This window comes from Tigriopus californicus, chromosome 9 (assembly GCF_007210705.1).
Source record: "Tigriopus californicus strain San Diego chromosome 9, Tcal_SD_v2.1, whole genome shotgun sequence".
In the NCBI taxonomy this organism is placed as follows: domain Eukaryota; kingdom Metazoa; phylum Arthropoda; class Copepoda; order Harpacticoida; family Harpacticidae; genus Tigriopus; species Tigriopus californicus.
This window is the reverse complement of record NC_081448.1, coordinates 10,498,539-10,525,310: the sequence shown is the minus strand read 5'-3', so window position 1 is coordinate 10,525,310 and position 26,772 is coordinate 10,498,539. Positions and strand designations below refer to the sequence as shown.

Below are 26,772 nucleotides of genomic sequence, written 5' to 3'. Positions count from 1 at the left end.
TGTTAGATATACTAAGGCAAAGAGGAAGGTTTTTTAATGCCTAGTTTAATCCTTCATCTTTTTGTAGTGGGCTCATTTATGGCTAGATAGCTCGAACTCTTACCAGACGGATACAATGATACGGGCGATGAAATGGCAATTAAATTTCTCACGTTCAAGCAAGTGCCAACCAGATCTCTTCTAATAGGACATTTACCAATAAATATCCAGTTGTTTGGTATTGCTCAACCAGGAGGTTGAAGACGACGAGACTCTTCACGATGAAAGTTGACACTCCCTACGACTCTGATACACTTACATAATTTGCTAGATGACGAATGAGTTTTTCTCCGTAACAGAATTGGCCTTGATGGTCCCTAGATGGTTGTCTGCAATGTCTAACGTCAAGCTGAGTCTTTGTCATGGGGGAACTTGAAAAAGATTTAAGCTCCAGCCACGCCTTTTTGATGTCTCTTGAAATTGGTATGAGATGGTGTGTGCGAACCTTTCAAGCCCAAGAATTCTGATCATGAACATGGAAGAAATGTTCTCGGCTTTGGCTTGAGACAACGAATCAATTGGTGATCCGCCCCACTAAAATGCTATCAAGTTTTTTTCGGTGTGCTATACTGTCAATATTATACTGTCGGTTGAGGCTTAGTGTCTACAGTGTAGATCAGTTAGTTTGCCAAGCGACCAACTTGTTTTGGTTCAGTCAAGATCAAATTCTGAGTTGTGTTCCACTTTTACACCATATCCAATGGGGGCTGAGAACGTGACAGCTGCGAATGCGATAAATGATGGAACACTTTATTTGTAAAGATTGGCACACAGAGAAGTGAATGAAAGAGACGAATATGGGAGGGAGCGAACGAAGCAAGTAGAAAGGGAATGAAAGAGCTAACTCTAAATCAATACTAATCCGTTTACTCAACCACGTTCACCTCAGTCAATCGAGTTATTTTTTGTTCGTTTGTTTTTGTCTTTCGGAAAGTGGCAAGCCACAGAGAGAGAAACGAACGCAAGGGCAATGAAATTCAATCAAGCTGACAATGGTCGGGATGGTGGTCTCGAAAGTTGTGGACGGTCAATTGCCTAGATTACGTACAACTAACCTCTTTCCTTCTCTCGGGAAGAATATGAACCTCGGTCCAGATCATTAAACGACCTCGGTTCCAGGTAATCTTCTGCCTTTGAGGAAGTAACCCAACACACAATGCTGAAAGCAGAAATTGTGGGCAAAAAGCACACTGGAGACAGATATAGGCTAAAATACTAGAATACAGGGACCAAAGAACGGGAAGAGAGACCCGTTGCCAGACCAATCTCGAGCCCCAAGTATCAATTTTGGTGTTGTTTTTTTCGCTTGTCGAGCAAACACCATCATTTGGTTGGTGATGGTGGGAGTTCCAGCCAACTCCCCAGAGGGAAAAAAGACGGCCATATTGATGATAACAAGAACATGACCAGCTCAAAATGATTGCCAATATCACTCCGTGGGAAGTGGTGGTGGTGGGGGGGGGGCAGGGGATCATTAGATCTGGAACTGAAGCCGTCAAGAAAGACGCGTGATTCACTTAAGCTCGTCATTTTGAATTTGGCCTGGTCTCTGGGTATATGATTGTGGGAAATATTGTGCTTTGTTGTAAACGCCGCTCAAAGAGAGGGTTTTATGGATGGCCTCGCTCTCATATGTTGTTTGCTTCTCCACCAATCATTATCGCTCAAATAAGCCGCACGGAAAATATGGCTTAAGTCCCTCTTATGATAATGATGATGATGATCCCACTCGAGCTGTGTACAAAGAAGACCTTAATCATTGTCGTTTTCTGGAGAAATGGGCTCTTCATGCAAATACCGTGGTCTTTGAGGGGAGCTCAAATAGCACCTTCACCACAAGGCGAAACCTTAGAGGATTATGGAACAAGCAAAGCTTGCCATTGGCCGTAAAACTTTTCCGAAAATCCATAGTGACTCGTTTATTCCTAGGAATTTGTGCCAGGAAGATGTGTCAAGTATGCTACGATTATGGGTGCGTAAATGATTTGAAAGTCTTGCAAATTTCTTTCCTCCCGGCCACGCACCCAATCGAACACCCACTCACCCACCCATCCACCCTTCCACCCTCTGTCCCTCCGCCGATCTCAAGTCGACTTGAAGTGGGCACACATCCTCTATGGGGTAACAGTGGATGGCTTGGTTGGATGGGTTGGTTCTCTGGCAATAAAGTTGCTCCAAACTTTTGATGGAAGAACCAACCAAGACTTGGCAGCTAGCTGCTTGCCTGCAACATCGTGAGCTGTCCAAGGAAAGAGGGAACAAGAACCAACGAATGGGCCAACCAACGAGCCGACCAACAAGCGAACAAGCGAACGAACGAACGAACCAATGTAGTAGCGACTGTTTAACTTTCAAGAATCTCAAACTTCTAACGCGGGCAAACTTAATTGATTTTCACTTCAAGGTTGATGGCTGCTTGTAATAGTTGTTGTTGTTTTAGTAGAGGGAGGAGGTGTCATGTTTTAAATGGCTGTGACTCGAGTCTGCGCGGACAAACTATTCATGAATCGATCAAATGCCTCGTGTACATTCATATATTTAACTTGGTAAGGGGAAATTAACGAGCATTTCTGTACTTACTCACAAATCCAGGTTTGGCAGCGTCCTTATGCCAGTCGCGTCAATGCGCCTTACCCGGGTAATCCCAGACCCATTAACAATGGCCACTTAGCTCCCCGACCCATGTCTTATCATGAGCAACCTGCCCCACCCACTCCCACTATGATATCCGCCCCACCCATCAGTGCCTCTCTCCCTACCTCGCCTCAAGGTCATGACGAGGACTTTGAATACGACGACGATGATGATGACATCGATTGTCCGGCATGCCGCCTTCAGGTAACCAGTGCCCTTATTCCGTCATCATCACACACGTCGATGAATGTATCGATCCGGCACCCTCATCTCCTCAGCGTGTATTTCTATTTTACCCTCACCTAGTTTTTAAGTATTCTTTGGATTGATGACATTATTGGATCATGGACACAGAACACGTTGATTTGAACACTTTGTTTTCCAACTCACTTCATCAAAAGTCACAGAGGTTTGGGTGTATCTTGAGCTTTCGTTTGCCGGGGCTCAGTTTTTGGACCTTTTCGCACTTATTGTCGTCTTGAACAGCAATTGTAACCTAAATATCAGTATCATTATTACTCACTGTGTGCTCATTGCATTATGCTGTTCTAGGGCCTATGTCTGAGCAAATGAAGATTATCATACGTACATCTATCTCGCAACATATTGTACTTGAGGTACTAATAGACGTATTTTCGAACTGAGTCCTATTCAAAAGTTTCTGCGGAATCCCCAGGTTTTAGTGCCATGGCGTAGAACTCTGTGTTTGTTCTCATGTGGTGGTGGTAGTAGTAGTCGTAGAAGTAGTGATGATAATAACGGTTACGACCTTAAGGGACAACTCTCTCCACATCATGGTGGCATAAAATGCATCTTGGTCGTTTGGAGATTAGGATGCATTGTCATTGAGCCCAAACTTGGCCGAGATAGCCTGTTTTCACTCAGCCCATCAAAGACAAGAAGTACAACAAGAGACGCGTTTAGGAATCCTTCAGGGGACCACCTCGGCCATAAATATTGAATTTGCCCAAGACCCCCCCAACTTGCCCATGTTTCCTCCTCCGTTTTCTCGCCTTCTTCATCCGCCCATCGCCTTCGCACACTGTCGAACTAGCACGAATTCCCCGAAGAGTGATTTTGAAGCTCGGCTGTTTCCCACTCTCTTCTTCCCCCTCCCTCTCCTTCGGACTAAAAACCGTCGTCTCTCAGTATCTCTTTCATATGCTCGATTGCGAACGAGGATTTCATCTCCCCAAAGTCCCCAACGCCTTTACTCAACACCAACCATATCCTGTAGTGGATCCACTGACTCTTTTATAGGATCCGGATTGGTGAACCAACTTTCATTGGTGGGATGGATGAAAATTCAATTTCCACCAATGAACCAAGGCGAGCTAAAGAAGTTGGAAATGAAAAAATCGGTGCTAGTTTAGGTACCATCTCTGAAATAGGCCCCTGGGCCAAATTTAGTGGAGCTCTATAGATGGGTAGTTTGCTCGTTGTGGCAGCGTTAGTGTATCAATAATGGCCTTCCATTTCAAATTGTACCAATTTCCTCCCACGAGCCTGGCTCCCATTTACCACCAAATAGGGAAGAGAATTAGGAAAGACCTCCAACAAATGTACCCAAAGCTAGTGGCTGAAGTCTGGAAACCGAGGAGTCCCGAGGCCAGCAACAAAGATTTGGAATTGGAAGCTATTTACTCGTTGTTCAGTATACTCTCCACAAGTCATGCCACGTGGGTTCTTAGATCCCTTGCGGTTAAATTGATTGGTTGGGGAAATTTACCAAAGGGGCGGACTCATTTCGTCTTTATATGAACTTGCACACCCTTGCACCTTCAGGATAAAAAATGGCTTCCTGGACAAGGCCAACATGATTTGAGGTCAAACTGGTCATCAATCTTCACTTAAGTATATGTTTACTTGTGCTCGGGAAGCCCACCTTTTTGGCACAGGCCTGAAATTGCTGTGAAGGCTCGTCAACCAACGAGAAAGCAAAAATGAGTGTTTATTGAATGTGAACGGTTTTGAGAAATCGATCCCCAGTTTTCTGTTTGATTTTCTCTCAAGAGTTATGTTATGCAGGTGGCGGTTGATGGGACTTGTTCCTTCGGACAGGATTGCGTACAGTTTGAAACACTTTAGATCTATGGTGCTTTGTCTGAATCACACTCAAGTTTCCTTTGTTGTACTTGCTTTCAGAACGAGATTGCCAAGAAGAAGGGAACCACGTCCAAGACCAAAGAAGGTGAGCACACTTTATACTTTTTTCCTTGTCATACCAACCAACCAAACAAACAAACAAAGAACTACGAGCCGGTCAGAAAGCAACCTTGGAACTTGAGTAAAAAGGAACGAGGCCAATGTATTGGTTTTGACTCAGGTTGTTCCATATGTTCCATGCCAATACACACCTATCGAAGGAGAGAGGGGAGGGAGTAAGATGATTTATGACAAACACCTTGGAACTTTAGGGGAGGAAATTGGTATGGAACAAAGATTTTCGGTCTTTAAATAATGATAACCTCAAATGATTCTGCTCTCCCACTGAGACCTTTTTTTGATACATCCTTCCTCTTTATTTGTCCCCTCAATATCCCTTTTCCACTTCTCAAAACGTCTCAACATACATAATCCATTCACGAACCATGTCCCTTGAATTTCCTACAACGATTCATAACACACGTGGATGTCCCTTGTGGCTACTTACGATTCTACTATTACTTCTACTATCATCATCATGAACTACTACAAAATCACCACCACAACAACGACTACAACAACAACCGCCTCTCCAATCACAACCTAATACCCCAAAACAACTTGAATGTTTGACCAATTGATCCATTCGCTCATATTTTGGTGAGTCTAAATGCACTTGTGAGAAGCACCAACACATGTACCACTATCTCCATCCGTCCGTCACCATCACCACCACTTCCTCCATATCCACCACCATCACCACCACTGCAAAGCATAGAACACTATTCGTTCTATGCTCACAGACTTGTACTATATATCACCACACCGCGTGTCTATGTTGAGTGCCATCTTCTACTTCTTCCAACACCTCCATCGTCTCAGCGCTCCCAGCTTTCATGGCCCTGATACGATAACATAATGCCGAACGAGGCCTCCCATGTGAAATTTGAAATGCTCGTTTCAAGCTGTCGATCCTTGACATGTGCTGAGTTGCTTTCTTGGCTGCACAATTTTCAGACCCCTCCCCTTCGCCCCCGGATGTGTGTCAACCAATCGATTTTCAAATACTAGTGCACAGACTTGCCTCCTTACATACAGTATAGCTCGGTTGATTTCCCTTTCTCACGTTTTGCTTTTTAAACTGATATAGATGAATGGGACCAGCCCCAATTGACGGCTTGAGCTCACGAGATTGGTTTTGGTTTGCAACGGGTGTTGGCCATAATCTGGCTTTGATAATCACTTTGACTTATCTCTTATAACTTGAATGCACCTGATTCATGATGCAGGTTTCTCGCGTCACTCAGGAACTTTTACCTTCTGCTTAAATGATTTCAAAGCAGTTGTGATCACTTAATATCCATTGCCATCGCCGCACAACGGAGCGCATTTTCCTCCTAATTTTTGGCACCATGGTTTAGCCAAACTATAATACATTTCATTGTGGCATTTCGAAGTGCTATTAATAATCTAATCTTGTCTCATAGAGTAGATGACGCTTACAGGAAGATTGTCTATCAGGTCTTTCCCCTAGTCACAGATTTGGTGTCCTTTTTTCTGGAGCTTACATAGACCATGTATTTTGTCCTTTTATACTAATCCTTCTTTCCTCACAGTGGTTAAAATGCGTTTATATTGTTTGATGTAAATACCTAAATACATCTTAATATTTTATTCGGCGACAAAATCGAAAAAAGAACTACTTTTTTACTTTTTAAAGAATTCTTTTTTAGTGATTTTTTATAGCGATTCTTGTACAGGTAAAAAACTAACGTAACAAAAAAAACTAAAACAAATTTGCAAATATCTAAAATACACTTAGCTATGCATTCACTCCAATTCTAGCGTAATACATGCAAACAGTCTTATATATTTGGGCATTTGCGGAAGATTTTGATAAAATGAAATAAAAATTTCGACTAGTTCCATAAGCATGTCAGTTTTTGATCTGAGCTAGAATTCCACATTGCAATAGGATCTAAACTGTCTCGTATGATTTGTCGAGCTTCAAAAGTCAAGATGTATTTGGGTATTTCCCACGGCTCTCGATAAGGCTTTTTAACCACCGTGCCCCCTTTGTATGATAATCAGGGATCATAGAATATGAAATGGTTGAAGACGGTTGAACGATCTCATGTTTTTACTCGGTGTACTTGTTGACTGTGGTTTTGAATTTGGCAGCTGGATGCCGTTGAACCACGAGTTCCGGTTACATGACTGTCCACCTTCCGTTTATCACGAGTGGTTTAAACTTGTTCAGTTGTCATTTGAACTGGTGCCATTTCATTGTGTTGTTACTCCTAATTCTAGCTGTTACCGATCCCAAAGTCCTAATCGAAGGTGTATTGTTCCGAGCTCGATATCTTGGATCCACTCAACTGGTAAGTAAACATTCCGTGTTGTTCTTTCTTGGAACACGACACCTACTATAGTGGTTCAGATTTATTATTGGGGTCTCTCTCAATTAAAGGTCTGTGAAGGCCAGCCCACCAAGGCCACACGAATGATGCAAGCTGAAGAAGCGGTTTCCAGGATCAAGGTAAGCGTTTGACAACATGTTTGATCAGCTCAAGGTTACAGATTGACAACTCAGTGATCGAAGTTCAGCCTTACCATAAATATGCATTAAAACTTCGAAGAAAACATGACAAAAAAGTGTCGGTGTTAGATTCGGTAGCCCTCAAATTATGGTCTCTTTAACAGAGGGGTTGGTTATACGTGGGTCATGTGTACAGCTTATTGTTTCTATTCTATTCTTTTTGTAAATGGTCTTGAAATTATCGTCTCTTTCTGTACCAAAAGAACCATGTGCTTCAAATCTACAGACATGGCCAAATTTCATATAGTTTGTCTGGATTGAAGTTTTTTTGTATTGATGTGAATTATGATATTGTGTTCCTCTCTTCGTGCTTGCTTTTAAAGGCTTTGGTGAGTACAAACTAAATGAGAATTGAATTTTTAATCTCCTGTGTCTTTAAATCCCGTCTATAATGTCCTATTTTTAATTGTCCAGGCTCCTGCAGGCGAGAACCAGCCTTCAACCGAAGTTGATCTGTTTATCTCAACCGAGAAGATCATGGTGCTTAATACAGATCTAAAGGTAATTTGATGCATTGTAGTTCGTTAGTTGAAAAAAGTGAACGCTTCTTTTAAGACTTGATAGAACCAAACATTTCGGTTCATTTCATTCGCACTGTCTTGTAATGGAGACCAATAGGATGCGAAATTGCTACCTCGCCAACTCAGGTCGGAGCAGTTGGGGAAATTGGTATTTATTTGCTTGGCGAACTTCGTGGTTTGCGAATTGCGCCAACACTTGCCATTTTCCTGCGCTGAAGACGATCTTGTGCGGATATCCAAGGGAAGGTATATTGTAAACTTTCATGACTTTCTCTCAAGGAGACCCAAGGACACTCATAGCAATAAACTTCCACCTTTAGAAAACGGGGTTTTATTAGTGGTGCGTGTTTCACCCTGGCATAGTTGGATCGAAGAAGGAAAGAGACCTCTTGGGCCGAGTTCACACACCCTTTTAAATGCAAGTAAATTCTTTTGAAATGAAAATAGTTTCCTTTGAAGCAATGGTGGTTCCCGTATTCCAGGGAATAACGGACCATTTTTTTTGAGTTAGAACGGTAGATGAAGACCTTTGTTCTGTATTTGCTCGGCCATATTAAACTGTAGCTTGTTCCAATGTTTTTCCCTCCTCCTCTGCTTCCTCTTTTCCTGGTCTTCTTCAGCTCTCCTGGGTTCCTGTTTTCTTCTTCGTTGTTGCTCAATTGCTTCCGAGGCTTTTCCACAAATCCACGAATGAACAGGCCTATGTATAAATTTCCTGCTCCTTAAACTTTTGGACCATGATATTTTTGTTGCTACTTTATTCGTTGGGTGGGTATTTTGGCCATCCACCAATTTATCAAAAAAAAACTTTGCCTGGCCAGTTTTTCTCTTGTAGTCTTCTTCTCGCCACCAGATCCATCGGCAACGATCCCCAAAAGATGAAGGAGATTGGAGAAATGCACAACCCACACCAGCTTTTTTCACCTCCTTCTAAAGAGGAGGAGATCCCAATGTTGTCAGTCTAAACTTCTACATTGAAACGATTTTAAAAATGGCCATGAGGTAAAGGGTTTCTGTCTTGTTGAGTTATTCGTCCCGTTCCTGAAAGAGTGAAACAGTGATCATTTGCCCTCATAAGAAGGCCTCATAGGTCATTTATCACGTGCGTAAGGAGGAAACCCTTTATCTTTCTCTCTCTCACACACACATACATTGACTGACTGACTCGGGCGGTGTTTGAGAGTCCTGGACCTGCAATAGTCATGGTGAGCTGTTCCGTCCAAGTAGCAAACCATCCGTGTTCTATTTTCCCCTCATTTGTCTGATTGAGGAGCCTTGTTTCTCGTTTCCACTCCAACCTGTCCAAAAGAGAGAGTTGGTTGAACGTTTGTTAACGCATTCTTGGGTAGACTTCTGAACTAATGTACCAATGGTAAATGACATGAGTTTTCCACAAATTGATCATTATTTAGGCCCAGGTCCATTAGTCAACAAACCCAACATGCACATGGTTGACTTGTTGACATTCTTTCGTGTTCAATTTCCAACATAGGAGAAACTGATTGAATGAACTGTACATAGTATGGAGAATCTATCAGCAATACGGTCACTAGAAGTCCATTTGGCCTTGGCCAACCAAGGCTGTCACCGAAGAATGAAAGGGTTCCAGAAAGCTGTTCACTGGACTAACGCCGGGTTTCTGGCTGGTTGTGTTACAGGAAATTATGATGGATCATGCGCTTCGAAGTATCTCATACATTGCCGACATTGGTGAGCTTTTGGTGATAATGGCCAGACGAAGACTCATTCCCAATGAAGGTGAAGAAGTCCAGGTGATAGGGACCACTCCCAAGATGATCTGTCACGTGTTCGAAAGCGATGAGGTAAGTACTATTCAACGTCTTTGATTGTAATCGTGCACTATCGTAGTGCCCACATGTTTCATTCCAATTGCCCATAACTTTTAACAACAGCGTCTCTTCCAATCAAATGAGTCGATGTGAGGTCCTTTATTGAAAGCCGGAAGTCCTTAGATTTTTGAGGGCCTCAAATTAGGTTCAAGAAGTTGGCTTATGTGCTTGAAGAAGCCCTCCTTCAGTGTTCCTCACGAACTTTCTTATCTCGTCCCGATTCAAGACTTGAGCAATATGCCCTTAATTGATCCTCAACTGTTCTCGGGTCAGGATAAATGGACGGGTAGATGGGAAAGCGTGTAAAGGCCAAGAACGATCAAGTGCCCCCACCACCTTGTTACGGAAGATCTTTTTTTTCTTATGTTCCAGGCTCAGTTCATTGCCCAATCGATTGGACAGGCTTTTCAAGTGGCTTACATGGAGTTCCTGAAGGCTAACGGCATCGATGATCACTCGTTCGTCAAGGAGATGGACTATCAGGAAGTTCTCAACTCACAGGAGATATTTGGAGATGAACTGGCCATGTTCGCTAAGAAGGAACTTCAAAAGGAGGTAGGCTCGACTTGACTGAATTCAACCACCAACCCAGTACGCTTACAATTTACGCGGAGAACATGGAAAAAAAAGAGACAGAGCAGACTCCTGAATAGGAATACATATTCGTATATTGCAAATGCAATAACAGGCAATAGTGGGAGTAAGAAGTCCCAGAACGGGTGCGAGTGGAGCACATCAAGTTAAGGAATTTTGTTCCTTTTCCCGCGTTCTTTGCATCTAGCTTTTTAATTGGAAACCTGTTGAGTTATCCATGTTAAAAAGTTGTTCTGTAACAATTTTGCCGGAGAACGCATATTGTGCTCACCTGGCATGAGTTTTTTAACATCTGGCGCCCTGAACGGAATTGCATTTGGCTACAGGCAAATCTTTTTATAACCTATAGCGCAAGTAGTAAGCAAATAATCAAGCAATTAAATATGTAACAAAGAGAGCACAACCGAAGGCCTCAAGTCACAAAAGGACTTCATAATATAGGACATGGACTGGAAACCCACCGAGTTGAAAGCGCCATTGAGGTCCAGAAAAAATGACAGTTTGCCCGGGCGTTACTTTTGGTCCCTCGTAGAGTCAAGGGGTCGACAAGCACTTCCACTATTTCTTCTTCAACAGCAATAACTCAGACAAACAAAGAATAAGGGTTCCGCATACCATGGAGGCAGGGACTTTCATTTGTTTTCATTTACCCGGGACTTTCCGGAGGAGCTGATACATTTGGTGGCTCTCGCAAGCCCAAAAAGATGTGATTGTGGCACTTCATTATGTTACATCTCCAAATTGAATAAGGAAGCACAAAGTAGTGCCATCAAGATACCCGGCGGTTCTTTAAATCCTTCCATAATATTCATTCCATTGCTGGCATTCCAAGCGAGACATGGCCATTTTCTCTGACAGTTTGTAATCAACATTCGTCAAGATGGGAACAAGGTTTCAGGTGGGTGTTGGCTCAGTCCTCCCATTCTATCATGGTGGGTGTGTTTCTGCATGTAAAAGGGGGCTCAAGGGGGTAAAGTTGGCTCTTAAATCCAAGATTTATTTGTTCCACGCATGGATCCCTGTGAAGGGCTCTGGAGGGAGGAGGAGAGATGGTGGCTTGGCCCATTTAGGCAGGCTCGAATTGAGACATTTCAAGGTTACTCTTTGTTGCAATGGAGACGAGTGTTGTTGGAGATAAACTGAGGCCACCCTGACATCTTATTTGCATGCCACTCTTTTGGAACAAGGTGTTCCATACATTTTTAGGCATGCTAGATTAAGGAAATGAGCCATTTTTCATAACTTCTCCGACAATATACCCGAGAAGAGATAATCAAGCCTCCGCATTTCCACTTTCCCCTTTCGTTGTTGTTCACGCCATTCTTTGGTTCGAGCAGAGTTTAATTAATTGAGGGGTTCGCTACACTACTCCGACCAAGCTCATGCCTGACTTGCAATTTGGTTTTCGTGATAAGACCTGCTTGCAGAGCGAGCAAAGGACCTTTCTTTGTTTACCATCAAATAGCTAACAATGGCAAATTGAACAAGGGAGAACTGTTTTTTGGAGCAACCAACCTCTCGTGGGCAAATTCCCTGGAACACAATTGCTATTCTCAAAGGCACGAGGTACGACTAGATTAGAAAAACGGAGTAAAGTTTGCCGTACATTTTTTCAATAGAATATTTACAAGAGAACAAGCATACTTGGTGTGTTGTTTCAACGTGGCTTCAGTAGGGCCCATATGGCTGCTCCAATTACTATTGAAAGATATAAGGCCGTTTTCAAGATCAAGCTTGTAACCTCTGGCCCCGAAAATGCGGAAGGACAAAATCGCTCGGATGCCTCATTTCTTCCTTTCCCAGGAATCTTGTTCATACAATAGATTTGTAACGTTCTCTCGAAATGATATGGTCAGGGCCAAACCAGGCGATGATTCACAAATGGCGCAAAAACATTCTTTGGCAATATCTTTTACAAGGATTGGTGGATCGGGAGACAGAGAAACAGAGGGGAGGCACTCTTCTCTTTACGATATTCTGTATTTGTAAAGAAAGAACGAAAGACTAACTTGGAACATGGGTGTTCAGTGTAAGTTTCTCAACAGCTGACTGAATTGTAAGAGGACGAGGTTTCTGGGCTTGTCTGAACATAGAAGGGAATGTCTGGAAGAGGAGAAGCAAGGGCAAAAAACACAAAAAAAACTTTTGGTCGGGATTAGTATGGCAATCTACCGAATATACAGAAGAACCTCAAGGATGCGAGAGCGACTACTTAATCTAATGCTTTCATTAGTTGAGGAAACGTAGATAGGCAATGAGCAGAAAAGAAATGCGTGGACCAAAACTTGGCGGGGGAATTTTGTTCCAATCTGGATTCCAAGGAGCTAACCTTGTTTAGAAGGCGAAAGAGTATGAACGGGAAAGGCAACAAATTTGACAGAATGAAGTCATTCAAATAAAGCCCAGAGCTAAACACGGCATCTTGTCTCGTGCTTGATTGGCACTTGGTGTGGCTCTCGAGATGGAAAAATACTCCATTCCAATCGTTGAAATTCAAGACGGTCGCTCTCGCTTTCGATATCACTCAGGCCAACAAGTGTCCTCGATCGATCCCAATCCCTAAGCCTCTTCAGATTGGCTTTGACCCTCTAGTGGCGCCACTTTTTGGTACTTTAAGCTCTATTCGGGCCTTTTTCTTTCTTCTAACTTATTCGAGACTACTTTTGTTGGGCGGTGGCTGACCCAGTTCCAATCTGAAAAGTGTCATTTAATCTCGAGGTCTTATCCGCTCGACCTCATTTATTTCATCCGTAACGATAATGGCGATGGCGGTGATGTTGATGACGGTGTGAGTTCGTCTCATTTGTTCTCGTCTGTTTTTTCGCCTTCTTCAGGTGGTGGTTCCCAAAGCCAAAGGAGAAATCTTGGGCGTGGTCATCGTGGAGTCTGGATGGGGATCCATGTTACCCACCATTGTTCTGGCCAATCTATCGCCCACAGGTCCCGCCTCGCGATGTGGACAACTCAATATTGGAGATCAAGTGAGTCTTATCTCCAGGCACAATGTGCTTCTCTTTCCATTCCGTGTGCATTGGTTGCTAAGAATACGTTTCTATCATGTAACTTTTTTTCCAGATCATCGCCATCAATGGTATATCCCTAGTCGGTCTTCCCCTGTCTACTTGTCAGAATTATATCAAGGTAAGACGAAAATGAAATCCCCAAACTTGACATAGGGCTCCCCAGGCAAGAGAATCTTTGTTCCAACCTCACTCTGATCCTCGAGGGAATCCTTGTTTCCTTTTTACTACTACTACCACCACCACCACCAGTGGATCCACCATACCTACCATACTCTCCTGCTTAGATGAGCATGTCGCTCTCTCTTTCGTTCGCCCTCTTTCACCTATCTCCAATCTTACCCAAGTGTGTTCCATAACTTTCAATAAAGGCTCCTTCAGTGAGTGGCGCCACCCGCCCACTCACTACCTTATCCTCCTCCTCGTCCTCCTCCTTTTCTGACTCTTTCACTTCCTTCTTCGCGGACTTGAAATGAATGTCTCTTCCGGCTCTGAAGTTCCAAATTTCGTTATCCCAATCGAAGAGGTCCAAGTAGCCATTCACTCTTGGCGCCAAATTTATGACCACATTTTGACACCCAACCCTCTTTCACCCTCGATGAGATCAGAGCGCGGAAAGGGAGCAAGTTTCTCTGGGAGTCCTGCCAAATACCGAATTATTTAGGGCTGTGATGACTTTCGAACGGATATATGAGCTCTTTCGCCCATAAAGCAGCCCTCCACGGCTTCTGTGTTGGTCTTAGACTTGGTTTGGCTGAATCTTTGCCCGGCTTTCTTGAGGGAGGAAACTTTTGCACTTGAACCCTGTATCTAACGCGACCCTATTCAAGCTCCCCTTCGAAAAATCTCATAGAACTGCCGACAGTATTTGAAGTATATCTCTTGGATGTCCTTTTGTAATATCCGAAGTAAGTTGTGACTTAATCCTGTCTTTCCCCGGACATTTTTTCCCCTTAATCCCAAAGCTAATACCCATCTACTAGTGTCTTTATGCCAGTCTTCCATTTTTTCTTCAACGTATCCTCCTTTCAAGTGGTCGTTGGCAAATGAATTCGCGGACCAAGCTTTGAATTCAACGACTAGAATAATCGAAGAGGAGCCTTTCTGGTTGAAGGGAGAGCTTTGAACACGAATTATCCCAGAACTGAATGCCCGATTAATTCATTTAAACAGACTCGCCTCTAGCTCGTTATCTCTTTCTGGTTGTCGTCGTGGATTAACGTAATTGATAAATTTGAACTCGATTGAGCATGTCCCATTGCGAAGTTGATGACCTTCAAAGACCTGTTACGGTGTATTTCTCCAACAATCCTTTGACATTTCATGTAGGTCCTACAGTTACGTACTTGTGTGTGTTTGTGTGTCTGTGAAGAATAGAGAGAAACCAGGCTTTGCTGTAAGGAGGAAACTGGAAATATGCCCAAAGGGGGTTAAGCGTCGAATATCAATTCGGATCACACTGAAGCGCAAAATCCATTTCCAAATCTGACATTCACGCCAAGTTACCTAAATGACATTAGACGAATTGAACCAAGTCGACATCCTTTTCCTCAAAAAGAGCTTAACAGTTGGTTGAAAAAAAGCCAGGATTAGACTCGGTATTAAAGCTAAAATGAAGAGAAAAAGGTAATTTAGTACAAGTGTGGAACCTGCAAACGTCGTAGTGTTTGAATGAAAATGTATTTGAATCCCTTTGAAATGAAACTGTTATGACAACTGGCCATATTGAACATGAGATTACGACGTTCTGGCTGCAAGTCGTTGTTCAAATTCATTTGAAAATTGGACCCAACTGGTCCATCTATTTCAATTAGGAGCCTTCGACCTGGAAATTTATATTGGCCCTCACGCGATGAGGAACAAAAAGGCTCCAAAGGGGTTCTTTCAATTAACTCGATTGTAGGGTGATGCAATGTTCGTAGCAAATTTGACAAGTTAGAACCAAGAAAGCTGTTGCTGCCGAAATCTTTTTGCCTGGGACAGTCCAACGAAAATGATCAGGTACATGCAAGTGCATTTTAGAGAGTCTGCAAACTTTTACTTGGCATATCCTATAGAAACTGTCTGCAAAATAAGGACTGGGCCTCTGTTAAATTTGTAATGAATGCTGTCTCACATATATTCTTAAAAGGTTGCCATAAACAAGTTGAATATGTCTCTCTTTCATATTCGTTTGATCCTAAATTTATTTCGATCCAGAGCAACATGTCAGTCAAGAGCAAATTTCAAGTTTGTTATCGTCTGTCAAGCAGGCTGTCAGAATGTGCTTTTGAAATGTGTTCTCTGAGTCCGGAAAGATCCCCAAATTCATACGAATGATACAAGCTACGAGGACTAACGGCCTTTTTGGCTTCTGCTTTACTCCCTTGAGAGTATCTAAATAATTGATTTTCTGTTAACAAAGCCCAGCAACAAGCGAAAGGTCGAGATGCCAGATTTCCCAACCCAGTGGTCTGTCTACCTTTTTCGCTTCCCAAAGGAAGATCGATGAGGCCTGAAAGAGATCCGAAGAGCGACTGCTCCGTCCCTTCCTTGAGCAGATTGACTTAGCTCCCTTCCTGTCAACTATATTTTCATTAATGGAGTAATGGAGCCTGAAGTGAGCTCGATACTCGAAATACGAAATTCCGTCAAGTGGCCTAGATTTGAGAGGAGGAGAAGTCGATATCCGTCCTCCTTTTTTCCTATTTTATTTTGGGAATGCACGTAATGTGTGTGAGCCCTGTTCGATTGAGACATTCGCATGTGAAACGAACCTCAGTGTGGCTGTCATCCCCGGTAATGGAGAAGTGGAAAGGATCTTCAAACAAGAATGCGAAGACGAAGACGAAAGCGAGGAGGAAAAGGAGAAGAAGAAGAAGAAGAAGAAGAAGGAGGAGGAGACGGCTGAGACTGAGGAGACGGCTAAGGAGCTCTTCCTTCTCCATCCATATTGTTCTCATATTTGGGCCCCTTTTGTGTCGGCGTAATACCCGTGATGATGATATGCGGGTTTCGAGAGCATGAGAAAGATGGGAAACTTGGAGACCACTAGAACACCAAAGGCTGGAGAGTCCCATACACAGGAAAAGTTTATCAGCCCACTTCCTCATGGATGAAGCAAATGCAAAAAAACTGCACAAGTCTCATTAACGTCCGTATTGTCCTTTTTTGAATCCCACTTTTCGTCCACAAACGAAGGAAAATAGAGGTTTTGGGCTTGAGAAATGGAGAGTATTTAAAAGAATTGACCTTCATGTCATTCCGAGGTCCGGCCAAAATTTGCAAATAAAGATATGTGAATTTGAAGAACATGTTGCACATAAAGCTGCCACATAACATACACTTGCACTTTTAAGGGCTGCAAAAATGGAAAGGGTGTTTTCATAATAAACGACCATCTTGTCCAACGTTCCTATTGCATCACAATAGAAATTTGAAAATGTGTCCATCAATAAAAAAATGGGCAAATGAATGGTTCTGAAATTCCTTTTTTTCATTATTACATTTTCATCAAAATGATAATACAAAATTACATTTAAATTCATGACATGAAAGAAGGCCAATTCTTGCTCAAATCAATCTTGAAACAATGATATACGATAGCCAGTCATATGAGATTTAGTGATGGCGGTTGGCATCGTAGCTACGATTAGTTTATTGTTACTCTTCAAGCTGTCCGAAAATCAGGAGAACTTTAAATCGCTGATAAACAAAAATGGGCTTCAAATTCGTGAAAAATGTCATTGAGAGCAGAAAGCTTGAATTATTCCCCCAAAACGCCCGAAAATGTGCATAAAGCTGTAGAACAATAAAGAACAGTGCTGAATAAGTTGCAAAATTTGTAGATGCAATACCACAGCCCCAAAACTCAGGAATAATAAGTTTTTTTTTCAAAATTTGCCGCCGCCCCCCCCCCCCTTAGTCATTCTATAACGGAGTTGAATCTCTATTAGATAAAGTTTCCTTGGCCTTGGATAGGATATTTGAATGCAGCTTACTATAAGATCCACTCCAAGAGAGATCGACTTGTTTGGATGCCGTGGTCAAAAATCGATCCCAAAGTGAATCATTTTTCTTGATTTTGGAAAGGCTCTTAAGAACTGAAGAGGGCCCTGATGTGCTGTGCCTTCATCATTGGAAAGAAATGGCTTAGCCTCTTCCTACGTAGTAGAACTGACTTTAAAAAAATATATCCCGACTCAAGGCCATTGAATCGTGTCTCTCTCTAGCGAATATAATCCCCTCAGGGAGAATAAGTCGACGAAGCTAGGACCAGACCCGGACAAACACCGAGACTGACAAGAACCGAGATCGAGAAGAGGGGACACTGTCATAATGATATGGCCAAGGCAACCGAAAAAATAAGCAGCCAGTCCTGCTGGTTATTTTTTTTTGGAAACCCCTTGTGCCGTTTATGCTAGCAAATGGCTTCTATCCCTATGCATTCTATTGGTCCATACTGTATCCCCACCTTTTCCCATCTGTGTTCCAGAATACCAAGAACAAGACAGCTGTCAAACTGACGGCTGTTTCTTGCGCACCCGTGGTTGAGGTCAAAATTAAACGTCCGGATACCAAGTACCAGTTGGGATTCTCCGTTCAAAACGGTGTGGTAAGTCTCAATATCGAACCTACGAACAACTTTTGGTGAACTTGGGACATTTCAACGAACTTGTTGGGCAATGAATGAGGCTGTGGAATCATGGCCACAAGATGACAATAAACGTATGAAGATGGAGGACGAAACGTGAATAGATCCTTACGACGAGCGAGTACTTTGTGTTCATGGGCTCTTAACGAACGGTGAGGTCTTTCATGATCTTTGTGAATGATGAATGGGCATCCAAGAATGGGCACGAAAACTGATGAGAGCAATGAGCCAAATGACGTCTTCGAGCATCGAGCTTTTTCACTGTGGTGGCAAGCGTTAATTGGCTCGCTTCTGTTTTCGGGTAAATCCGGGAAGTCTTTGCACCATTTCCCCTTCTCTGCTCTCCTCACACTCGCCTAATTGGCCGTTGGTTTTATGTTCTCCCAATTTGAGTAGAACCCAGTTCATTATATGCTAGATAAATTGGAGAGAGAGAATGAGCGCAGAGAGTGGATGAAACCCAGAATGGCAACAAATCATTGCTGCAATCAAAATGGGCCGAGCTCGAGTTGGAAATGAGCAGATCTAGATATGTTCCATATGGGCGAGTGATTTACGATTCTTCACTTCATCCAATTTCATCAATGGCAAAGAACACGTGAAATGTAATAAGCTTTGGCATTGGCGAAGAGAGGGTTTTCCTGCTTACGGTCACAATTCATGTTGTTCAAACTATTTCTCGTAGCTATATTTGTTCCCGTTCTTGTGTAACTTGGGAGTTGCTATTGTTGTCAAATTCCAAAGACGACCCTCTTAAAAAGAAATCCAAACCCAGTGGTTGGACTGGAAATCTGGAAATCTGGAAATCTAGGGTTTGCTTCCAGCACATCTGTAAGCAATGAGCCAAAAGACGCTGGGGGTCCACTAGTTGTTCTCCTTTCCCCCGCAAGAACAAATAAACGCAAACCAAGGGGCTGGTGGGTGCTGGCAGTGGTCCCTAGTCCAAGAGGCCTAGTTCCCGGTGGTCCGATAAAACTGTTTCTCCCCCTGATGGGATTTCAAATTCAAAAGCCCCCCCCCTCCCCCCTCGTCCTTCTCCTCCGCCCCCAATCCTTCCTGAACATGACAAGTTTGTGCTTAGACCGACGTAGAATTTTAAATGACATTGACGGGAGAGTGAATGGCAGTACGGTGGCCGGTTTGAATGGTCTTCCTTCTCGTTCCCTTTAATCGCGAGTGTCATTCTGAATGGGACTCGCGCCCTGGCCGAGATGGATCTCTGGATGTGAGATGGAATTTTGGGACCATTTGCATTCCACCTTATATTTTATGCTCATTGAGCTGGAGTAAATCCCAAATTGATATCGAAAAGGCAGGCGCCTCTTGCCATCCTAGTGGAAACATGTTTGAGACAGATAGCAGATCCCTTTAAAGTTTTGGGGAATAATGGCACAGAGATTCTCATTGCTTTTCCGCCGTCTATCCACCCAAGTATGTCTTTCCCTGTCAAGATTTGAAGGGCTAAGATGAGCTCTAAAGTCAATGTTCTTTGAGCAACGCAAAGTCTATCTGAAACACGAATTTCAACCTTACCAACTGTGTCCAAGAGACAGCAGGATCCAAGAGCTTTCCAATATTGATTGTTCCTAAGAAGCTTGGCCGCCCTTGGACCTTTGCGTCTACGTCTGCTATCGATTATGAGGAGGGCAGTTTTCAAGCCTGCCAAAAGATCTTGTATCCTTGGCACGTGCAAAGTGATGTGAAATAACGAACTCCTTCCCTCTGCTCGGAAATAGTCCGAGCTCCCATTAGCTGGGATAAAATAAGATGAGCTTACTCAGAAGTAGTATCATTTCTTCCCAGAGCGACCCTGTTTCCGGGCTCTCGCTTGAGTCGCACGTTTTAAAGACTCTCTCAGGGCGGATTAACCATTTCCTCGGGCTGTTTGTAGCACCCTACTAACGTGTGTCAAGCTCCATACTCGGTCTGGCTCTCTCAGGTGAATAAAGCAAGCTGACGACCCACCATTTCCAGCACTAGTTACCCTGCTTTGACGAAAGAGGTTCCAAGTGGCACAACCGTTTGTCTGGGCGAGACCTTGTGGAACCCTTGGTTGTGCTGTTCCTTTCAGCTGTCAGTGTGAGCGAGTCCTTTTTCCCTCCTCAGATGGAGATCACCAAAAAAACCATTGCCTTGAGAGCGAGAGTGAACCACGTAGAGGAAAGGAAGCTTGAAGGTTCACGACTCCCGGCAATGAAGACCAAGAACAAGAGAACGCAGGAAATTAAGGAAAAGATTTTAACTCATTTAAGCACGAAATGAAATGCTCCGCTATTCTGCATTGAAAAGCGCAAGAGCCCTGTAGAATATATGACGTCAAAGCTGGATAGAAACAGATTCTCAGGTTTCCTCCGGGTCTGGTTGCTTTCTTAGAAGCCTCTGGGATTGATCGCAAGAAATGAGATTATGATTTATCCCTGGGTGAACGAACATAAGTGCACCAATTCGACAAAGGCACTTGATTCACAAGAAGTGTCTCGCTGAGTTAAACTCCAATCATTCTATTGCTTGTCACACTTTCCTCCTCACAATTGAAAGCCGAATCCAGAGCGCATGTCAAACGGCGGAATTTGGTCCTAAATTGGTGCTTCAATGTGCGTGAGTGGTTGATGCACTTGGCATGAGATGTAAGGCTTCCCTCCTGCCCCCCTTTCTTCCACTTGGTTGGATGGATGGTTGGTTGGTTGGTTGGTTGGTCGGTTTGTTCTTGCCTACTTGGTTGAGGGGTTGGCGAGTTGAGAATCTGGACAATCTTTGCCCCCCCCCCTTCTCGTAGGTGGACCATTGTCTTTGAGAGCCATATCAGATCGCGTTTCTTTTGCGAGAGAAATTGAATTAAGTTTCTCCTTGGAACCAGAAGTGAAGCGAATGAGGTGGTTTTTGCGCAACCACCAACACTATTGACACCAGACACCAGTATAGTAGTGTAACACTGCTTTAGTTCATTTGACGAGGGCGTCCAGGGACTTTGGGGAAAGATGTCTCCCTCTGATATGATTTCCCTTTTGCCTTGCTATTTCACTACTTTGAATAACCTTTAGTGACGACACGACCAGTGAGAGAGAGCCTGGAGAGACCGACCACAACCAGCGAGAAAGGAGACGGGAGAAGTAAAGAATAGGAAGAAAGGGAAAAGTACCCTTATGCCGTCTCACGTTTCAAGACTCGAGGGCTTAAGTTTCAGGACCAAAAATCTTCCTGAACAAACTTTAGCCCAAATGGAAAGAAATTATACCCCTCTCAAGTGGTTTCTAAGACACCTTTGTATGTTGTTGGGTTTCAGATTTGCAGCCTTCTTCGTGGCGGAATTGCTGAGCGAGGCGGGGTTCGAGTTGGTCATCGGATCATCGAGATCAACGGACAAAGTGTGGTGGCTGTGCCTCATGAGAGGATCGTCAATCTCTTGGCCACATCGGTGGGCGAGGTAAGTTTGCTGCCTTTTTTTTATTTTATGTGCCTCCAGTCTTATCAAAGGAACAATAAAGGGAACCATGAAAAAGGGAGAGAACGACTGGATTGCGTGCAATTCTGAACAGCCGCCTTGACGTCAGAGTGAACTTATTACCCACCCAGGTTCAACTTGACATGATCCCAAGATGGAGGCTTTTGTTGTCTTTATCAAGAGAAGATAATGCTTCTTTTCGTTTAAGAACCTTTCCATCAAATTATCAGCGTACTTTTATTTCAACCATTGGAAGGCTGTCTTCCTTTTCAATTTGATAAGGTTTATTTTACCAATTTGTGCCGATTCATGAAAAGAAAATACATTTTCCCTAAAACTTTGGTACTGGTGATCATATCTATCAATGAAATGACAAGTCACAAACTTCTATTCCAGATAACTATGAAGACGATGCCTACATCCATGTTCCGATTGTTGACTGGCCAAGAAACGCCCATGTACATCTAAGATTGGCAAACGGCCCTCGATTGTAGGTCACAAACTGGGTCACATTTTCAGACAAGCTTATCACCTCATCACCCCCCGAACAAGACGAAAAGTCGGATTTCGACTTGACCCATTCTTAAAGGCAGCGAAAATGAGTGTCTCCAATTAACTCAATCTTACAAGTGCATTGAGGTGTTGTACTTCTTCAAATACCCTTGCCAGACTCGAGTCAGTACGAGAAAGGGAATTAAGAGAACTCCAAAGTTCCACTCGCTCAGGGTCTTTGAGAGAAGCGCTCTAAAGAGGGGTGAATGTGGAGATATTATTAATGGTGTGTCGTTTACTACTACTACTACTTCTACTGCTGCTCTATTGATGGAGGATCGTGATATTCCAGACATTTCCCCCAGTCAGTTGAGGTCCGTTCATGCACGATTTCGAGGAGCTGTTTGAATAACCATGATTAAAAAGTCGCATAAGTTGTCATCGCGGATAATTATTTTTCTAGTGTAGTTCAACTTCATTCAGCTTTAATTTACACCCAAAAATTCCACTCACCAAGTTAACCAGCTTTATTGACATCTTTTCCCCCATGATTGTTGTTAAGCTTTCCGCGATAGAAACGTCAAAACCAAGACTATGATATATTTTGGTGTTATGGTCACCTTGGCTAATAACCACCGTCATCATTTCTATCGCCCTCACAAGGTATACTTTTACATAACCACTGGAATTAGTGTACCAAACCCACTTTGCATCCCGGTCCATCTCAGTCATCTTTAACACACCATAGCTCCACGTTTGTTATTTTTATTATCTTTAACATCATGATCATCATAATTATTATTACTATTAAAACCGCTACTCTCATTATTCCTACTCCTACTAATCTAGTCTGACGTCCTATTTGTGCCATGAAAACTCACCGAATCATATCAAAGCCCTTTTTATGTGACTTAACCCATTCTCAAAGTACCCGAATCCTGTTACGAATATTGTTTGAAGTTCCATAGTCATAGATAAAGATATCAGTCAGTCGCAAGCTATCGGTTCTTTGGACTAGAATGGTCGACGACCTTGGGCAAAGTTCCAGCATTCCTCCCACCCAACCAACTACCCACCAAAAAACACAACCAACCAAGATGTAGTCAAAAACGACTCGTTGATGATGAAAGAAAAGGCCTTCTCCTTTGTACTAATGTTTGTATTTGAATCACAGGGACCGATGTTTCCCTTGAGTGGAATGTGTCCGTTCAGTTTCATAGTCAACCATTCCGAATTTTAATGTTGTTAACAATCCTTCGTTGGAGGAGAATAAATTATTACAATCAAAATTGACCTGTGAATGTGCGATTGGGCGAAATGCCGTTGATTTATTCTGACTTTTATCGATTGCTACTCTCAATAGCTATAACGACGTGTTTGGCAGGGTCGCGGTCTGGAACGTGTCAAACAGGATCCCTGTCTCCGACCCTGATTGTTGCCTGAGACGGCAACCATTTTGATGCTGGTTGCGTCTGGTTTGTTGAACGAATCGTTCCTCGCACCATTTACATGGAAATGGTTTCTCTCCCGTGTGGATCCGCTCATGTGAGACCATATTGGATCTTTGGACGAAGGCCTTCCCACAGAACTTGCAGGCATGTTTCTTATCCTGAAAATGGATCTTCTCGTGCCTTCGCTTTGCACCTTGGGTGGGAAATTCCTTCCCACACACACCACACCAGGCCTTGGTCAAGCCCTTATGGGTCTTCATGTGGAATGTGTAATTTCTCCTCTTCATCTTGTGATGACAAATCTCGCACTCCACATCCTACAAGCACAACATCCAATGGAAATAGAGTTAAACGAAGGAAAAGACAAGACCCTCATTGAATGAATGTGAAGTCGTTCGTCGGGAGAAGAATGGATTAGTAATCGAAAATGGAGGACCCAAATGAAAAATGATTGTGGTATGTACGATACAAATAACTCACCGCCTTTTCCACACCCAGATGCATTTGTCTCTCATGCTGCATCATTCTGGATTTGGACACGAACCCGCTGCCGCAATAGGAGCACGTGTAAGGCAATTCACCCGTGTGAGTGCGTTTGTGAATGACCAAGTCGCTCGCATTGTAGAACTTTTTGTCACAGCCAGGCCAATCACACTTATGGCGAAGGTTCTTCGTATGATAGATGGCTTCATGGGAACGGAACCCCGTGCGGGTATTGAACTTTTTGCCGCAAAACGGGCAAATGAACATTTGCTTCTTATGATCACCTTCCTTGAGATGGCTTTGCATATGGTTCCGGAGACTACTTGGCCATTTGAAGAGTTTACCGCAGGTTGGACATGAATTCTCCGACTCAAGATGTTCGGCATCCACATGATTTTTCAACAGATCCTTTTGTTGGAAGGGCATGTAACAGTTTTGGCCCAAAGCGCAATAAATCAGATTCTTGTCCTTGTGTCGAAGCTTCAAATGGCCCAACCAATTGTTCTTCATCCCCGAAAAATCACAGAATGGACAACCGAATACTTTATTGCAATCTTCTTGTTCCTCCTCCTCCTTCTCCTCCTCCTTCTCCTCCTCCTTCTCTGCTCCATTTCGTAGAGGCTCTTCAGGTTTGGATTTGAACAGGACGTATTGGTCCAGATAAACGGCTGACAACTTTCCATCATGAAACTTTATCAAAGACTCTCCCTTGGGCTCACCCCCGAATTTGGCAATGTTTTCGGGGGTCATCGATAATTCAGATTCGGTTGGATCGCTCAAGCACGTCTCGTAAAGTTTTCTTCGAGATCTTATCCGGCGAGATCTCAGAGGCCTATTATCCTCATCGTCAGTGTAAGCGTCTGATTTCATTTCTTCGATTGCATCCTCCTCCTCAATTTCACTGTCTCCTTCATCATGGTCTTGGTTTGGATTGTAATCCTCATTGGAGTCGTCCGCTGGTTCAGTATCGTCCCCTAGATCAGCAGCTATCTCAGCTTCGTCCTTTTTTGGTTTAGACTTTCTAGACGGTCTCAATTTGGTACTAATCTTGGGGATTTCAGGCTCATCCTTGATTCCATCTTTGTGATTTGGAGTAATCAGTTGTTCTGGCCAAGGATGCGGAACGGTTTTCGTTTCAACTCCACCTGATTTCTCTACTTCTTCAAGGAAATCAAATGCATTGAAACCTTCATCTGCTGGTACATTTTTGGTCTTAATGGCTTTGACTGATTTGATCTTTTTGCGTTTAGTTTTACCCTCCAACACTGCCCTTTGTTCACGGTTTTGCTGTAGATGTTGTTGGCGCTCAAGCTCTTCTTGGCGTGTGGTAATGATTAATTTGACCTTCTTGATCTTGAAATCCTCGGTCTGGATCTGGGATTTTTTCTTTAAAGTTTGGGTCTTCGTAACAATATTCATGACTTGTGGACTCGAAATGCCTGCCATGATGTCTTGCGATGCTTCGTTCAAATGTGAGACTAGGCCAGAGGAGGGTTGACCTCCATGACAAGATTCAAATTGCGATAGCTCCATGGTCATCGCTACCAACAACTTGAATTCGGGTTTTGTGGAATATTTTAATATCCGTCATTGAATCTTGTCTTTACGGAATGCTTCTTTCCCCGGATTTCCAAGATCAGGAATCAATCTCCGGATGGGAACCACCAAGAGCTTGGTTGGGCCGGCAGCCTTGAATGAGTGACATGAACAATTATGTTTAAATTACATCAAGAAGAATCATTGTTCATTAAACTAATGTAAGATCAATTATTTTGGAACTCTTCCAACGAGCGGAAAGTCATTGAATATGCACGGTCGCCTCAAAAAGAACTCAAATTAGTTTATAACCTAACCATTGTTGTTCAGTTGATGTGTTTTGCAATAATTCCATCCAGTTATTGCATTTGAGTCACAAGTGTCCCTCATCACTTCCCCTGTCAATTACAATCGACCAATGCCATAACATGATTAATGTCTTAAACCGACGCTATTCACAATACCAAAGGTTTCACATTGTAATTTTATCACTCGTAACCTCACAATAACACACATTGAGATCAAACTTTTATTACTTGCATGGAAAACAAGGCCAGGTTCGTACAGCAGAGCCGGTCCAGAAAACACAGGGGAAGCCCTGTGGGTCTGAAAGGCGAGGGCTAGCCATTCCTTGGTATTTTACTCGCCCTCCTTCAAACAATTGCCAGGGAATTGGAGGCAAGCGAGCGCGGGTAAGACTTGCCGGGATAGGCTGTGTAATATTTTGTGCCTTTCCGGAGCTCTTAGACTGGCCTCTGCTATCTCCTTGGCCAGATTCAAGTTAAGTTTGGTGCAGGCCTGTGCTTCTACGCCTTGGAGAGATTCAACATGGACTCGGATTAAAGCAGGTTTTAAATGCACTCTGTCTCAAGATTGGCGGGTCTACAAAGGAAATAAGTCTTGGCAAAAGGCTATTCCTTACTAATTGTTATTTTGATTAGGTAGACCAAGGATACCTAGTGAAAGGTCTCTCTGGGTAAAAATGTGTCAAGCACGTGTCAAAGTCTACTTTTGAAATGTCTTTTGATTTCACTAGATTCATTTCAAATGAAATCAAATAAGATTGCATTCAAATTGTCACTCACTTGGCATTCCATTTAATGGATGCGCCATTTCTTTCTTCGATCAGGCGATGTCTTTGATCAAAGCTGCAGTTTTTCCTTCAGGACTTATTAGGAACTGCAACTTGGAATTTAATTTCCATTAATACAGTAAATACTGAGAGTGGCAAAATCCCGGTTGATTAGGATAAAAATAGATTATGCACCAACGAATCACATTTGGCAGGTCTATATGAATATGGGATTTCATTGTCAAGTTAAATATGCCGCAT

At 43.1% G+C, this 26,772-nt stretch overlaps 2 protein-coding genes across 3 annotated transcripts in view; one reads left to right on the top strand and one right to left on the bottom strand.

Moving 5' to 3' along the window:
• The window catches only part of LOC131886957 (uncharacterized), a 36,386-nt gene extending 13,128 nt beyond the window's left edge, over nucleotides 1–23,258 (top strand). The window contains 12 exon segments of the mRNA XM_059235435.1: nucleotides 2,632–2,877; nucleotides 4,819–4,864; nucleotides 7,129–7,199; nucleotides 7,289–7,357; nucleotides 7,832–7,918; nucleotides 9,597–9,761; nucleotides 10,161–10,343; nucleotides 13,217–13,363; nucleotides 13,458–13,523; nucleotides 17,877–17,996; nucleotides 21,319–21,459; nucleotides 21,874–23,258. Of these exon segments, the coding sequence (XP_059091418.1) occupies nucleotides 2,632–2,877; nucleotides 4,819–4,864; nucleotides 7,129–7,199; nucleotides 7,289–7,357; nucleotides 7,832–7,918; nucleotides 9,597–9,761; nucleotides 10,161–10,343; nucleotides 13,217–13,363; nucleotides 13,458–13,523; nucleotides 17,877–17,996; nucleotides 21,319–21,459; nucleotides 21,874–21,945 (1,413 nt within the window). The 3' untranslated portion in view covers nucleotides 21,946–23,258.
• On the bottom strand, nucleotides 22,831–26,252 carry LOC131886951 (zinc finger protein with KRAB and SCAN domains 8-like). Of its 2 annotated transcripts, none has more exons than XM_059235425.1 (3): nucleotides 25,757–26,252; nucleotides 23,901–25,592; nucleotides 22,831–23,737 (listed from the first exon to the last, which is right to left on the bottom strand). In XM_059235425.1, exons 2-3 carry the CDS (start codon nucleotides 25,440–25,442, stop codon nucleotides 23,333–23,335), a joined length of 1,947 nt encoding a protein of 648 aa, XP_059091408.1. In that variant the 5' UTR covers nucleotides 25,443–25,592; nucleotides 25,757–26,252; the 3' UTR covers nucleotides 22,831–23,332. The 2 variants fall into 2 exon arrangements, with proteins under 2 accessions (XP_059091408.1, XP_059091409.1); XM_059235426.1 differs by having other exon boundaries at nucleotides 25,976–26,006.
• Between the last annotated feature and the right edge of the window lie 520 nt (nucleotides 26,253–26,772).